The sequence below is a fragment of the Bacillus rossius genome, chromosome 10 (genome assembly GCF_032445375.1).
Source record: "Bacillus rossius redtenbacheri isolate Brsri chromosome 10, Brsri_v3, whole genome shotgun sequence".
NCBI classification, from domain to species: Eukaryota; Metazoa; Arthropoda; class Insecta; order Phasmatodea; family Bacillidae; genus Bacillus; species Bacillus rossius.
In genome coordinates, this window is record NC_086337.1 from 59,418,857 (window position 1) to 59,434,825 (window position 15,969).

General features: G+C 43.2%; 1 protein-coding gene across 1 annotated transcript in view; it reads left to right on the forward strand.

Annotated features, from left to right (window-relative positions):
* The window catches only part of LOC134536366 (homeobox protein Nkx-2.4), a 94,504-nt gene that overhangs the window by 27,104 nt on the left and 51,431 nt on the right, over nucleotides 1-15,969 (forward strand). Inside the window, exon 3 of the mRNA XM_063376120.1 lies at nucleotides 11,648-11,823. Within this exon, the coding sequence (XP_063232190.1) occupies nucleotides 11,648-11,823 (176 nt within the window). The remainder of the gene's footprint in view (nucleotides 1-11,647; nucleotides 11,824-15,969) is intronic.

Here is a 15,969-nt window from a genome sequence, read left to right on the forward strand (position 1 = left end):
AGTCATCTGTGAGATTAATATGTGGTTTGAGTTTGAAATAAATTTATTGTTGCAATAACAAAATATTTACTCCTCGAGATACGCCTATTTTCACGAACGAGAGAAGGGTTTATAGGTAAATAAGAATCTCATTTTGACGTCACTCATTTAATTGGAACGCTTTGTTACGCAATAGCAAGCCAGTTAGAAGGCTAGTTCTAAAGGAAGTATCAGGCTAACAATGCACAGTGTTTTCCCGCTGACGCCGCCAGGACTGCAGTGACAGGCCAGGAATGCTACAGGGAGAAAGGAGGGGGAAGCAGTGTTGTTGTAGGTTACGGTAATCTGCCCAACTCCTGTGAACACATGCCGAGTGTTTATCCGGCCTCCTCGCCTGTTGGAGGTAAATATGCGCCTCCGGCCCAGTCTGGCCAACCCCTCCAGCAGTTACGCCCAACTGCCGGCTGAAAGCCCTACACTTCCTTGCTGAAGCCCGCGCGCAGTAAAAACCTTCTTGGCTCTCGGGAAGATGCTACTTCGACTGGGTGACGGACATGTTGCAGTCTAGGAATCTAAAGATAACGCCGAGTCTATTGCATATAAGTCGATAATGATTAAACCCTTAAAGAGATAACAAATTCAAAAATGTTCTCAATGTCAAATATCATGGAAATATTAAATAGTAAGAGACTTAAAATTTGCATTAAAATATAAATGCTGTTCAGATAAAAAGTATGCGATAATATACCGTAATTTCTGTCTCAACATGAACTGACCCGCTGTCATTTATAGTTGGAAACATTGTCACTTTCCTTACGAGGATTTCCAGAGTTGGTAAATATCAAACTGGCATTTGAGCTGATGACTATAAGCAAATACCACACTGGGTTGTTATACTCATTGGTTATTGTAGCTTGTTTCTGCACGAGATATCGAGGACACGGTAAGACTAGCGTTAAGTACGTGCGGTGCATTTTTTAACGAGCTCAGACGAACACTTTTTTTAAATTTGTTTGTTTAGAAAGTTTGCCGCCTCTCACTGGGTTATGCAGTAATGACGTCACTTCCTCCAGGTTTATCCCAGCACTAGACACCTGACGCGATATACGGCGGTGAGCATTTCCACTAAAGACGCAGAAGCATTTTTATGCGGTTGACGTCACATGGACTGTGTTCCTTCAGGTTCAAAGCTACGGTTTCGTATGTTTTAAACAGTTCATATTTAAAAACATTTTCCAGCTCTGAAGCTAAAAATATATGATACCTATTATGAATAATTTAAGGACCAAAAAAATTAAACCTTGATTTAATGATTACTTAGCAAATTCACTGTCTCAAAATATAAGTATATTTAACATAGGCCTATAGTACTTTTTGTTTGCTGCACCCCTTTGACGTATTTTTTTCCATTAAAAGTATATAAGTTTTTTCAAAATATGTTTCCTATAATTGATATATTTTCTAATATCTATCATTGCATATCAGTGATGCGCTTACGTTTAAGCCAAATTGAGTCCCTCTGTAAGTGAAGCACTAAAATGTCATAGAAGACACACATATAAAAAAACGCCCAATTCCTCCCTGGTCCAGCTCAGCAACTACAATCAGACATGTCTTGTCTTCTGGGCTTACCAGCGCCGCGGCGGGCTTCGCTGCAGTTCCCTCCGAGGACTGATTGCAGCGCATTCGGGTTGCGCTGCCGCCTTGTCTGTTAGAAGTTATAGTTCCGAATAATTCTGAGGAGAAAGCAACGTGTCCATATAAAGCTATGACTTTCATATTCACTTTTCCTTCAGGCTTTTACTAACCAATAGATTTTTTTTTTTAAGTGATAGCGAATCATTTTTGTAATTGAAATTATTTGAAATTTCACGTGTCTTTATAAAGCAAACGGGAAAAGTAGAAATGTTCCATACGAAAAATAATTTTTTTTGTAATAACCCTATTTTTATGTTGTGGGGTTGGCAACATTTATCAGCTTGAAAATGCTATAAACCAGGGGCGCCAATCTGGAGTATTCGATAAGAGGAAGGGGGGTGGGAGAGGGGGTTGCACGGCTTCTAAGGTTATGGTTACCGCTCAAATATCTCAGGGTCGGTGTGTGCGGTACGAGGAGTCCACAGCATTGCGCTTAGAGGCGACACCGCGCTAGAAACACCAGCGAGCGTCGCACTTATCATCCCGTCAAACCAACCCAAACATGAAGTAGCTTGGCTTCCGGGTTGTGGCCGTGTCCTTGGCGAATAATTCACCGACGTTTCGGTCGACATTGCAGTCGCCATCATTGGGGAGTAGTTACCTACTATGTAGGTACTAGTAGGTACTAGTAGTAGAGACCGGAAAAATTCGTGGATTCATTTCACTACAGCCTAAAATTCATATAGTTATATCTCAGTGCTGCCTCTGCTATTGGCTCACAACTCATCTGGATGACTAGGGGCCAGTGAGAAACTCTCAACCGAAGCTGTGTCGAAGCACAGGCCGCTACATTGGGACACCTTCACAAGACAGCAGCCAATGAGAGGGTGACATTTGACCGAGTGTACGTAGAACTATAAAGTTCATCCTAGAGGTCATTGAACCCGCGAATTTTCCCGGTACCTAACTAGTAGGTAACTGCTCCCTAATGATGGCGACTGCAGTGTCGACCGAAACGTCGGTGAATTATTCGCCAAGGACGCGGCTACAACCCAGAAGCCAAGCTACTTCAGACAACGGCAGTGAAAGCCTGCGAACATTACTAACACAAATACACCTCTGGCTAGGCGGCACTCTGCGCCAGAACGATAGTCCGAAAGGAAAGCCTGTCCGCGGGAACTAGCACTGCACGTGAGTGAGTGGGCGGCGCTTGTCCCGCTGTTCCCCTGAACACCCTCGAAGGACGTGGCGAGACGGGGCGGGGGCTCCGGTGTCACAGGCATGCCTCCGAGGCCGCGAGGAATGCGCCCCCGCGCCTTGCGGCTAGGCAACCCGCGTGCCCCTGCGGGTAGGCCGCACGCACGCCACACCCGCGGCAGACAGTTTATTGACGTGATAACGTCTTACAAATCGATGAACGCCGTCTGCACACACGAAAAAAATTGTCAAGTTCCGCCTGAGCCGAGAGTGCAAGAACCGGCAAACCACCGTGCGAGAAAATCTTCTGTAATATCAAACAGGTGACGGCGCGGGCTTTTTAACTAAATGTTCGTGATTATATTTAAACAAATTATTTAAGTTAAATTTGCAAAAACCGTAAATAATATTTGAAAAATAAAAAAGTATGCAATTTATCATCAATGTTTTCTTATGACGTTATCACGTAAAATTATCGTCCGTAAATCGACTTTACAGGCAACCCCCCCCCTTTTTTTTTTTTTTAGACATAACAGACTTTTACGTTTGACCTTGAAAATGTGCATTCGTTTAGCCACAGATCACACATATTGAGATATTTTAAAAGACCCTTACAAGTAGAAAGAAAAATAAAATAAGCTGTGTTATTTCACTTGCCCATGTAAAAATCTAATTATTACAAACAAAAACCAAACAGCAAATACTCAACAATGTCACCTCCGCCCTTTGGGAGCGCCGCGACATTACTATGCACCTCACATAACAAGCGATCAATGCTTATACAATTGATTTAATCGACATATTTGAGATAAATATGATTTGTAAATATTTGCCGTTCATTCTGAAAAATCACTAAATGTGAACACAATTAAAAGATATCGCAGTTTAGTTTAGTATTAAAAAAAATTGTAAATGAATGTCCTGCGGCTGGAATCGGAATGAAGTGGGAGGAGAAGGTTGGATTGCAGATCACGGCGGCCATCTTGGTTGACCTTGACTTTCAATAATTGCCAAAACTGACTAAAAACTTGCCATAAGTTTCCCAAAATTCGCCAAAATTTTCAGTTTTTAGGGAAAAATTCCGCCAAAAAACTACAAAAAAAGAAAAAATTTAAAATTCCCTTTTCGAGGAAAATGTTCCCGTTTAGATGGAAAACTTCCTGGTTTATTAAAAATTCCGATGGCTTGAAACTTAATAAAAGAGGCTTAAGACTCCTGTCTGTGGGTTATAGCCGCGTTGAAGGCGACGTTTCGGTCGACCTTGCCGTAGCCATCTTCAGGGCAGCAGCTACGTACTGATTTTCTTGGAAATTCTGTTGCTTTGAAGTACTCATACCCGAGAGCGGAGTGTTTCCCGATTGGCTACAGCTGTAGCAACTTTGAACAGTGGCTGCGGAAGCCCACATCCGTGTGGGAGTCTCACTGTCCTGCTACCTCCACGCGGAAGGCAATGGTGAACCACTGAGGCATCATCTCGCCTAGTTCGCCCGAGTCGCGCCACGGCAACGACTGGGGAGTCAAAACAGTGTCCGAGTCGATAATCATCATCGGCATTAGCAGCATTATCATATCATCATTACCGTCAGTAGCACCAGCGCGCTGCAGCGGCATCATCCTTACAAATGAAATAATAATACAAGGCTCCACGAACACGTATTCAAATGTTTCGTTCGACAGCACGTGATCAGTTTCAAGCCAGAGGGCGTGGTTACTGGGAGACCCACAAGGCACCGCGACAGAAGACGTCTCCTCAGCTCCAGTTCTCACAGTCAGCCACTCGTCACGGCAATAAAAGAACCCAAGACCAGTTCCGCATCATTGTGTAGCCGAGATGTAATTAGCCATTGTCCCGTGATAACAAGACTACGAGAATGCGTCCTTGCTTACTGTTGCAATTCGTGGTTCTTTTTAGAGATTTGTATGGGCCCCGATGGCTTTCCGCGGCTCCTCGATTCGTACTCCTGAAGAAAAGGAAGTAACAAAAGACCCCCCCCCCCCCAACCCGCCACATGGAATGCGAAGCAGGGGCGCTGTGCGATGGAGTGTTATTCTTCGTAATGCGGGCTGCTTACTTAGCCGGAAGAAGGGGTCGTGTGTAGGCAGGGGGTAGCAGTTCACGCACTCACCACTTTAGAGACGAAGGGAAGGAGCTCAGCCCTTCTAAGGGGGGAGGGGTGGTAGCAAAAGCCGAAAAATAAGCTCCAGAAATGTACAGATTCCGATTATTGCGTTTTGTTTCGAACAAGACGAGAGAGCTCTATCCAGGAAAACCACTCCCGTTGCCGCTACATCACAGACTCGTTTGCATACGTATTTTTAAAGGCAAGGTAAAATGTTCATAAAACACATTCTCATAATTGCCTTAGCGTTTAGTATGGTTTTTGTATTAACACTGAATAAATCGAGTAATCAATGTATTTGTGTCTCTTTGTGGATATTCTAAGATTAAAATTTTTAAATTTTAAATACGCCAGAAAAAAATGTGTACCATGATTCATGCTTTAAATGTGTATCTATACAGATAATTACCTATTATATTATTATGTTACATTTACTGATTATTATTTCAATTGAGGCTACACGAAAGTTGACAGTAGTCTCACGTACAGCATTCAAATTGAAATTAACCATCCACCAGGCTACTATTATGCGCGTTTGAACAATTCGGGTAAATGTTAAACAACATAGTAGGCACTTAAATGATAGATAATGATAGTTCCTTCAATTTTTTTAAACTGATTATTTATTTTTGTGAATTATTAGCATATATACTGTGAATAGGACAAAGTATTAGCTTACAAGTTGTGGATATTTCAAGGGTATTAACCTTTATACTATAAAAATATGTCACTAAGTCTAAGCCATACCTATACAGTGTATAGGTGTCACAAATTCTTAGCCATATGCAGTGTATAGGGGTCTCAAAGTATCAGCCATATACAGTGGATAGATTTCACAAAGTCCTAGCCATATACAGTGAATATATGTTACAAAGTATTTTCACGCGAATAGGGAGACCGAGGTTATTATTTTATTTTTGAATTTTTTTTTATTTCGGTAGGTAGTACCTTTAATTTTTTTATTTACCTATTTGTACATGCAAAACAGTCATAGCCTACTTAAAACATATAATTAACATTTTATCATTATTTTATTGTTACGTTTTTTGTGTAAACTAACGCGTATTATACTCTTGCATTCTGTATCATTTTACCCCACTACTGGGTATGTATTACATATGTTATAGGACATCATTAAATTATAAATTTTATAAACCTGCACACTTTGCACATTTTATAAACCGAGCACTCAACCCAAAGAATCCCTCTCGTTTTCAGACGAACTAAGAATATGAACCTTCCTTTTAAAGTGCTGGAAAAAACCTTAAACCCGATGGATCATTTACGTCCGGCTGACTTCTTTTATTTTGCCTCTCCTTCAAGTGCAGATTTCACTGGAGTGTCGTTGAAACAGCACCTTTTCTCACACTCCTTCATGCTAGCCTGCCTGGTTTTGCTTTGTGGATAGGTTTGATTTGTTCTCGCGCGATGTGAGAACTAGGGGAAAAAAATTTGTGAAGCGGAATTCCGTTAAGTACTTGATGGCTGAGTAAGAAAGCGGTGGCCAGTGACAATGGAAGACATAAACTATTAATCATTAGATATTCTCCTTGTTACATTGCCACATTCCTGACACTACAGTCCAAAAGTTGTATTTTTCAACGTGACTGCATTAGGCCATACTTGTCTCACAATAGATAAAACGTCGTAAATATTCATAGATATTTTTTTCATGGTTACTCTTAACCCACGAATCGGTGGTGCTATTCAAAAATTTCTTGAATGGCCAAAAAATTCAAAGGCTGAAATTTGGGAGAAATATGCGGATGTAAATATTAGAACAAAACTCCATTTTTCTTTGCTATATCAAGTACAGCTATTTTGAGGTGTGATGGTGATTATCCAACAGCAGTATAACTGGCCTTTATTGAAAACCGCGGTTACTTTAAGGAATTTTCAATACACAATTTAAAATTATCACATTTTAATGTATTGGCTGATCCAACACACCCAACAGGACCAATTGCCACGAAGTAGTCTCTGTCATTATTCCTGGGGAAATGTAATTGCACTTACGGCTACGGTGACGGTAATCGCAGTCCTAGTCCTGCAGTTGTCACAGTAATACCACCCACATTTGTTTTTTGCAGAAAGACTGGTGTTTGGCAGGAAAGCCGTCACCCGAGCCAATAGGAAGAAGCCTCTCGTGAAGAATTTCCCTGGTAGAATGTGTAGAGACTTACCACCTTCTATCTCTCAGTTGAGTTCTCAACCCTGAAGATGGCTGCTGCGACGCAGAGCGAAACGTCTGTAGAATCTGTCACTTTGCCGCGTGTCGGCCCGGGAAGCCAGAACAGAGCCGGAGGTTAGGCCCCTCCCTTGTCCGATAAGCCCTTCTGGCACGAGCGCCGCTCTGAAGCGGTGAGTCCGGCGACGACAGGAAGACCCCCCCCCCCCCCAACCCCCCTGAAACTCCACAGCTGATCGAACAATGCGACGAGTTCAAATAAAAACTTGCAGCGAGAGATTTGACGCTGGACGTGTTTGTGCAGGGTGTGTTGGGGGGGGGGGGGGGGGAACGGTGACAGACGGGAAAGGGGGTCGGAAGAGAAAACGTGGGTGGGGAAGGATTTAGCACGTTTCAGAAAATCTGTCACAAGTTAAAAATAAACACTGTCCGGCTGGAAGTGCCTGGCGAAGGCGAGCGGGATAAGATCTGGGCGAGAGGGTGTGTGCAGGGGGGGGGGGGCTGTCGTTTCCTTCGGCGGACAGCACGTCGCAGGACATGTCTCCTCGCTGGCTGGCCACATGGCTCTGTTGTTCTGTTGTTCGCAGAAATACCTCACCGCTGTGGCTTGTTTTGGCGCGTCTTTATACATCTTGCTAGATTTATTAATTTATAAAATAATTATACGAGATAAATTTGGGCTGATGCACAGTAACTTCAAAATTATAAAACGGATAAAAAAAATTTTAATCAATATATTTTCGGTATTGTTAAGAACCCAACAATTATTTAATAAGCCAAATGCTTTTTTAACTATACCCTGCTTAAACAACATATTCATTTTAACATTTCTAATTTATTTAACAGTATCACGTTACCAAATAAATTTGTAGTTTAACATTGCGTTAAATATACTTTCGAAAGTTTTCTAAATATCTTAAATGTCTGGTTACATTATTCCAAGAGTGTTCAAGGATTATATAATTCATGATGCTACCGAGTATTATACCAAAACTTCTAACATTTAACTAATGCATGAAGGGCGTAGTAAGTTTTAATTTTAATTTTCAGACACATTAACTGCAGTATGAACTACAAATCTGTTTTCTTAGAGGAAAGAAAAGGCTTTTTTTAATCACGCGATAAATATATTACTTAGCGGGAAAATGTTTATGAGTTATTTAAACATTCTTGTATTTAGGCTAAATAAAGAGGTGTGGGTTCCAAGGGTTGCTGAAATAGCCTGCAACCTAAACTTAAAATCAGAAAGAACGCACGCCAACAGATTGAAACATTTTTGAAGCAAGATTCTGGGAGGTGTCCCGAACACTCGCAGCTACTTCCTTTGACTTCAAGTTTCAAAGGACAAGGGCTCGCCACTGCCTGGCGATGGAGTCGTACTCTCTCTCTGCACTTACAGTCCATCCGCGAACAACCGGACACTTCGCACATCAGCGTTAGGAGAACGTCTCTGCCAGGAAGTACGCGATAGTTAACTCAAACACGGCCACACGACTCCAACCGAGCTCCCTTGTGCTGCTGTCAGAAGCTGCCAGAAGCTGCCAGAAGCTGCCAGAAGCTGACAGAAGCTGACAGAAGCTGACAGAAGCTGAAGAGCTCGGGACAGGAGTTTCAGCGAAGCAGGCGACTACGTGAAAGGGCGAGAATTGGAGGTGATCCAAACTTTAAACATGTATAAATTTGGAAATTACAACGTTAAAATTTAAATTTAAATTGGTATTTGTTGATTGTACACTGTTAAAAATTGTACCCCAAATTTACTAAGAATACCCTATAATTACAGAATATCCCGGTATATTCGTAAATTTACCGACGTTTCGCTTTGGTTTGCAGCAAGCATCTTCACGGTTGAGAGATCGTCATGGACTATGGATCACCGAAATAAAAATTGCAGGCCAGACATTCTCATCCAGCAATTCTTCCTGATTCTACGGAACCCCCAAGTCTGACATCAAAAACTCAGCAAATATTGTGGAAAACTCTACAAAACCTACCCTTAGACGAAGGCAACGTTCTTGTTAGTGTGGATGTGATGTTATATAGACTTAACATGGCTGTATACAATAAATTATTTTAGAGTGTTTGTTAGTCCGGGACACTTTATTATCCTAGTTTATATCACTATAGCTGGCTCGGGGTCGGCAGTATTGCAGACCAATCAGCGCGAACCACACGTGCATGCACTCCAAGTGCCGGCGGAATGATCGTAGCCCTGCGCATGAGCGCCGCAGCTGGCAGCGGCGAACTCGTGAAGCACAAGCTGCCTGCACTGGCGGATAACTCTTTAATCCTGGAACTAATTCCCCGCGCAATAGAGGTTAACTCAACGACTGTGCCCTGCGTGGTTTGATGATGTACGCTACTACAGTATTCAAAGTATAATGCCAAAATTAAATTCAAAAATTACCTTACGTAGGCCTATTTTGGAATGAGATTACAAACTCAAAGTTATCGAAGTTCCAGAATTTAAGGATGAAAAAAATAAAATATAAAGGGGCAGTTCAAGAAACTTTTACTGTGTTTGAATCTGCGTGTAATACATAGAGCAGAATGTGTTTCAGAATGTATTTCGTCAAATAATAGCCTGAACTCAGTGATGTTTACCCTTGAGTGTTATTCTCCGTCAGTAAAGAGGCAAGGTCGCAGCTCCACATTCCAGGAAGAGGTTCGACTGGAGCTGGGTCGTTCAGGCACAAGGGCCAGTGCGCCGGTGTTGCCCAGGCAAGGGTCGACCCTATGGTCGCCTTGAGGGCGAGAGGCAGTCTGGGACCGGTGATCGATGGGACAGGTGGGTCGACGCCATGTTGCCGGGGTCTCCCGTCCACCCCCGCGGCCGCCGCGCGCATGCGTCCCGGCGCCTCGCGGCCATTGGTCGGCCGGTGGGACGCCCCCTCCCCCCCCCTCCAGCACGCGTCAGTGCTCAACCACACCTCGCCTCGGAGCCCCTTCTTAGAACTCTCTCAGGCAATACATTATCACTACACTCAGCATTTGAAACAGTAAAAAAAATACTCTCAAACAGATTTTTTTTGAAGTGCTGAGGGGGCTACAATTCTTGGGCGTTACGAAAATTGCGATCGCATGAGGGGAATAGTCAGGTACGAGGTGGGGGAACCGGTAGAGGAGAGTGCGTCAGCGGCGACGCATGCACTACCCGGCAAGGGGAGAAGTGGAAATGACGCAGCAGTGACGCTGCTTGTGTTTGTCTACTCTTTACTCCTAAGTTTTTTTTTTTTAATTTGAGATCATGCCCGCATCTTTACAATTCTCAATTATTCTCTCTTGTTCAAGAATAATTACTAATAATTTATCTCTGACTAGAAATAAATAATTTTTAACCTGCTAAAACACTTTTCGAACGTGTAAAAAGTGATTTATTGACTAACGCTCACTAATGTTTAAATTATTATTAGGGGCATTTATTTTTCGCAAAAACAAAAAAAGTGCCTGATGTGTGCTGACAGCAGACAAGTGCCTGAAATAAACCCAGCCAACCACGAAACAGACAATACTACCGAGTCTTTTAACGCACAGCTGGTATGAAAATATATTCGCGGAAAAAAAGTGAATCTAATTATTTTATCTGGTTTTTAAATGAATTTCAATAATTTAAGCTAAGTTTCCTATTAAGTCATACTATCAATAGGCACTATTTTTTTGTCTTAGAAACATTAAGAAGTAGTATTATTAAAAATATATTAAACCTATTCTGATTAACGACGGTATTCAAAAAAAGAGAATTTTAATTTCACCAAGCCGGGTAGTAGGCATGTGGCAACAGTGTTCGCCACCGCTCTGTATGCCATCTAAGCGTGGGACAGACTATAGTCTGTCAGTGCTGACGTCTCGCTGTGAGCTCCTGTCTGTGTCGCCGTCTCTACTCTGTAGACAAGCTTGCTAATGGAACTGAAATAATCGTGTAAGATCACACAGATATGTTCATTTGTACATTTCACCAAAGCAACTGTATGGCTACAAAAAAATTTAAGAAGTAATACTGGGTTCGGATTCTTAATAGCTTTCCAGTATTAGCTGCACACTTCAATAATCACAATAAAACAAAATAAATTCTAATTGATGAATATTATTTTTTTCTCGCCATGGTTGGAAAAATTATGCTTTTATGTATAAAAAACAATCCAAATTTAAATTTATGCGCAATTTTCATAAGTGCGACAAGAAACTTTCAGTATTGTTTAAAAACTTATTTCTTGTATGCGAAAATAACCATAGCAATGTGTTTCACTAAATTACAAAAAAAAAAAAAATGTCTTGAAGTATTTCAAGCCATTTATTGCCAACTGGGTAAATTTGGTGAAAGTACAAATATTGTTTTAATGAATGATTTAGCTGTCGATGATACTTAAGTCTCAGCAACATAAATAGCCAAAATACATATTTTTAAAGTTTATTTATTGTCATACACAAGATGATACTGAATAATGTTCTGTGATGATGTAATGAAAGTGAGTGAGTGAGTATCCACACAGGTAAGTGACGGAGTGTCGTGCTGTGTGGTGCGCAGTCTCGCGGCTCATGGGCTCCTCGGCGACGGCCGGCATGAACATGAACATGAACATGAACATGAACATGGGCAACATGACGGGGCTGGCGACGTGCAGCGTGGCCGGCGACTCCAAGCCCATGCAGTTCCCCCTGGCGCAGCGCCGCAAGCGGCGCGTGCTCTTCACCCAGGCGCAGGTCAGTCCCGGCTCGCCCAGGTCCAGTCACCAGTACATCAGCTCGTGTCATCATAGGTCAGCTCGTGTCACCAAATATCAGCTCGTGTCAGCATAGGTCAGCTCGTGTCACCAAATATCAGCTCGTGTCAGCATAGGTCAGCTCGTGTCACCATATATCAGCTCGTGTCAGCATAGGTCTGCTCATGTCAGCATAGGTCAGCTCGTGTCACCAAATATCAGTTCGTGTCAGCATAGGTCTGCTCATGTCAGCATAGGTCAGCTCGTGTCACCAAATATCAGCTCGTGTCAGCATAGGTCAGCTCGTGTCACCAAATATCAGCTCGTGTCAGCATAGGTCAGCTCGTGTCACCATATATCAGCTCGTGTCAGCATAGGTCTGCTCATGTCAGCATAGGTCAGCTCGTGTCACCAAATATCAGTTCGTGTCAGCATAGGTCTGCTCATGTCAGCATAGGTCAGCTCGTGTCACCAAATATCAGCTCGTGTCAGCATAGGTCAGCTCGTGTCACCATATATCAGCTCGTGTCAGCATAGGTCTGATCATGTCAGCATAGGTCAGCTCGTGTCACCAAATATCAGCTCGTGTCAGCATAGGTCTGCTCATGTCAGCATAGGTCAGCTCGTGTCACCAAATATCAGCTCGTGTCAGCATAGGTCAGCTCGTGTCACCATATATCAGCTCGTGTCAGCATAGGTCTGCTCATGTCAGCATAGGTCAGCTCGTGTCACCAAATATCAGCTCGTGTCAGCATAGGTCTGCTCATGTCAGCATAGGTCAGCTCGTGTCACCAAATATCAGCTCGTGTCAGCATAGGTCAGCTCGTGTCACCATATATCAGCTCGTGTCAGCATAGGTCTGCTCATGTCAGCATAGGTCAGCTCGTGTCACCATATATCAGCTCGTGTCAGCATAGGTCTGCTCATGTCATCATAGGTCAGCTCGTGTCACCATATATCAGCTCGTGTCAGCATAGGTCTGCTCATGTCAGCATAGGTCAGCTCGTGTCACCATATATCAGTTCGTGTCAGCATAGGTCTGCTCATGTCAGCATAGGTCATCTCATGTCATCTTTGGTGAGAAAACATTTCTGGAAAAGTGCCGGATACACGATTTTTTCTGAGAGAGAAATGAGGGGAATTTGAAAAAAAAGTAGGAAAATATTAGAATTTATAATTCAAAAAATTGCGTAAACAAGTTTATTTTGATTCAGTTCAGCTTAACCATGCATGGATCCGTTTTACTTGGATAAAAATGTTTGTTTCATTTTAAAAACAGGAAAAATTATTTTTGTTCTATTTCCTATAGTTATTTAAGCATTTTTTTACATTATACATATTTATTTTATTCATGTATACTTAAGTAAGTTTTAAGTTTTATTTTGAAAATTACAGCCTGGATTTGGAAAATATTTGAAACTTAGGTTCTAATGGCTGTTCCGAAATTCTATGTTTACTTATCCAAATGTGTTAGATGAGGCTGGCTAAGATATAAAACTGAGAGGTGTGAGTGGTCAACCCGTACCCAACAAATAACAACCAATAGAGGCGGCGATTGGATGTAACGTAAGTATCGGTGTTTCACAGGGAATTTAGAAGTTTTATTGAAAATATCTTTTAAAAACAATTCAGCGCCGTACTCTTGACATGAAGATTTGAAAATATTTCAAGTAGGTATGTGTAATTGGAGTGGTTTAAAAAGTTTCTCACTGTAATTCTACTGATATGCAGTGATTTTCTCATTTTTTTTTTTAGAGTTCAGATATATCGCGAGGTCTACACTAAGAAAAATATGCTGTTGCTGATATACAGTGCGCAGTTTAGACTAGACAAGGAGTGTGGTTGTCTTCAGCAGATCACAAAGTGGGCACAGGTAGGCTCGGCAGGAGACCGCCTCGTGACCTCGAAGGCTCGCAGGAGCGCGCCTGAAGGCGCTAGGGCCCGCGACGAAGGCAGCTCGGTACATAAACAGCCACTCCCGGGGTCCAGCAGACGGCAGGAACAAACACAGCTCTCGACAGGAGAAGAACAACAGAGCAGAGCGAGCTACCCGCCCGCCTGGACTCCGGGAGTCGGGGGGGGGGGGGGGATGGTCTCTGTGACGTCAGTGGTGCACACGCGTAGCTGGAGCAAGGTGCCTCCTCACCTACACCCCGGAGTGCACGCCTGTCATTGGCCGCGCTAAGGGAGGCAGTCGAACACACATCAACCCCTATCACTGCTATCTATCTGCTTTTTCCTGATGTTTTACGAGGCCTGCTGTTTAGTGTGTGCCATCGTAGTTGTGTTGTTTGACCTTTGGATGTCATTTGTCCGAGATTGTTGTTTGTCTGTATTTTCTGATCTTCTCGATGCAACTGTCTCGCCGTTTGTCAGCCGTTGTGTTCGTTTTTGATGTTTTCTTTTTTTTAATTAAATCCTTACTACTAATTTCTCTGTGCTGTCTAGCTATCTGACATATGACACCAAGCTTTTTGGCTTGTTCCCCGAGTGTCTATGTATTCGACTCTGATTTTCATTCTTCAGGTTCCTCTATGACATACAGTGTAAACAAGCAGTGGCGTATGTCTATGTAAAGGTTTTGAACCCCGGTCATTGGCTCGTAACTCGCCACGTCTCGACTGGGGCCCAAGGAACCCGAATTTTCTTCCTGTACCAGTCGCCATGTGCATGACGAGAAGACTGCGCGCCAGTTCAGAGGCGACACCGCGCTAGAAGCACCAGCGAGCGTCGCACTTCTCATCCTGCCTCACTAACACAGATACACCCCTGACTAGCGGGACCCTTCAAAATGTTTAGCATTACGCATTCCAGCCTCTCTACGAAAGATAACGTAAATTTTGGAAGGTGTCCGCCGAGGATCCATTTTTCTACAGCTGGTTGTTACAATGGCTCGTGTCCTCCCAAATAAATGACGGCAAATTTGAATGCGTGATATTGCCTGGTCTATGCCAATGGAGAAGACTTACGTGTGATCACACCGCACTGTCAGGAACACGAGCAGAGAAAGGACTGCAGACAGAAATGTTCTGTAGTAAACTGCCGTGGAAGTAGAAGTCATACTCCCAGTTCGACAGTGATCTGCAGTGAACCAGAATGGCCGTGGGTTGGTTCACCAGTAGAGCTAAGCACCGAGCACTTGCATGCTCCAGCGCTGTTTCCGCGTGCCCCGAGTTGATGACATCAACAACAGACCAACAGTCACCGAGTAGTCGAGTGGAATTCAAGTAGTTCAACACTAAAATTTGTTCTATGCACTGTTAAAAATGTTCATCTCAAATTCACAAAGAACTTTGTTTCAAGCTATCCAGAAAGACAGTAAGGGGGACAGAGAAACAGTAAGGGGGATGAGAGACAGCAAGGGGGAGAGAAAGACAGCAATGGCGACAGTGAGACAGCAAGGGTGACAGAGATACTACATGAGGGAGATAAAGAGATGCAAGGGGGACAGAGAGACAGTAAGGGTTGAGAGAAAGACAGTAAAGTGGATGAGAGACAGCAAGGGTGACATAGAGACTGCATGGGGGACAGAGACAGCAAGGGTGACAGAGAGACTACATGAGGGAGAGAAAGAGATGCAAGGGGGGCAGAGAGACAGCAAGGGTTGAGTGAAAGACAGTAAAGAGGATGAGAGACAGCAAGGGTGACATAGAGACTGAATAGGGGACAGAGTCAGCAAGGGGAGATAAAGACAGTAAGGGGGACAGAGAAACAGTAAGGAGGATGAGAGATAGCAAGGGGAGAGAAAGACAGCAATGGCGACATTGAGACAGCAAGGGGGAGAAAGACAGTAAGGGTGACAGAGAGACTACATGAGGGAGAGAAAGACAGCAATGGCGACAGTGAGACAGCAAGGGGGACAGAGACAGCAAGGGTGACAGAGAGACTACATGAGGGAGAGAAAGAGATGCAAGGGGAACAGAGAGACAGCAAGGGTTGAGTGAAAGACAGTAAAGAGGATGAGAGACAGCAAGGGTGACATAGAGACTGAATAGGGGACAGAGTCAGCAAGGGGAGATAAAGACAGTAAGGGGGACAGAGAAACAGTAAGGAGGATGAGAGATAGCAAGGGGAGAGAAAGACAGCAATGGCGACATTGAGACAGCAAGGGGGAGAAAGACAGTAAGGGTGACAGAGAGACTACATG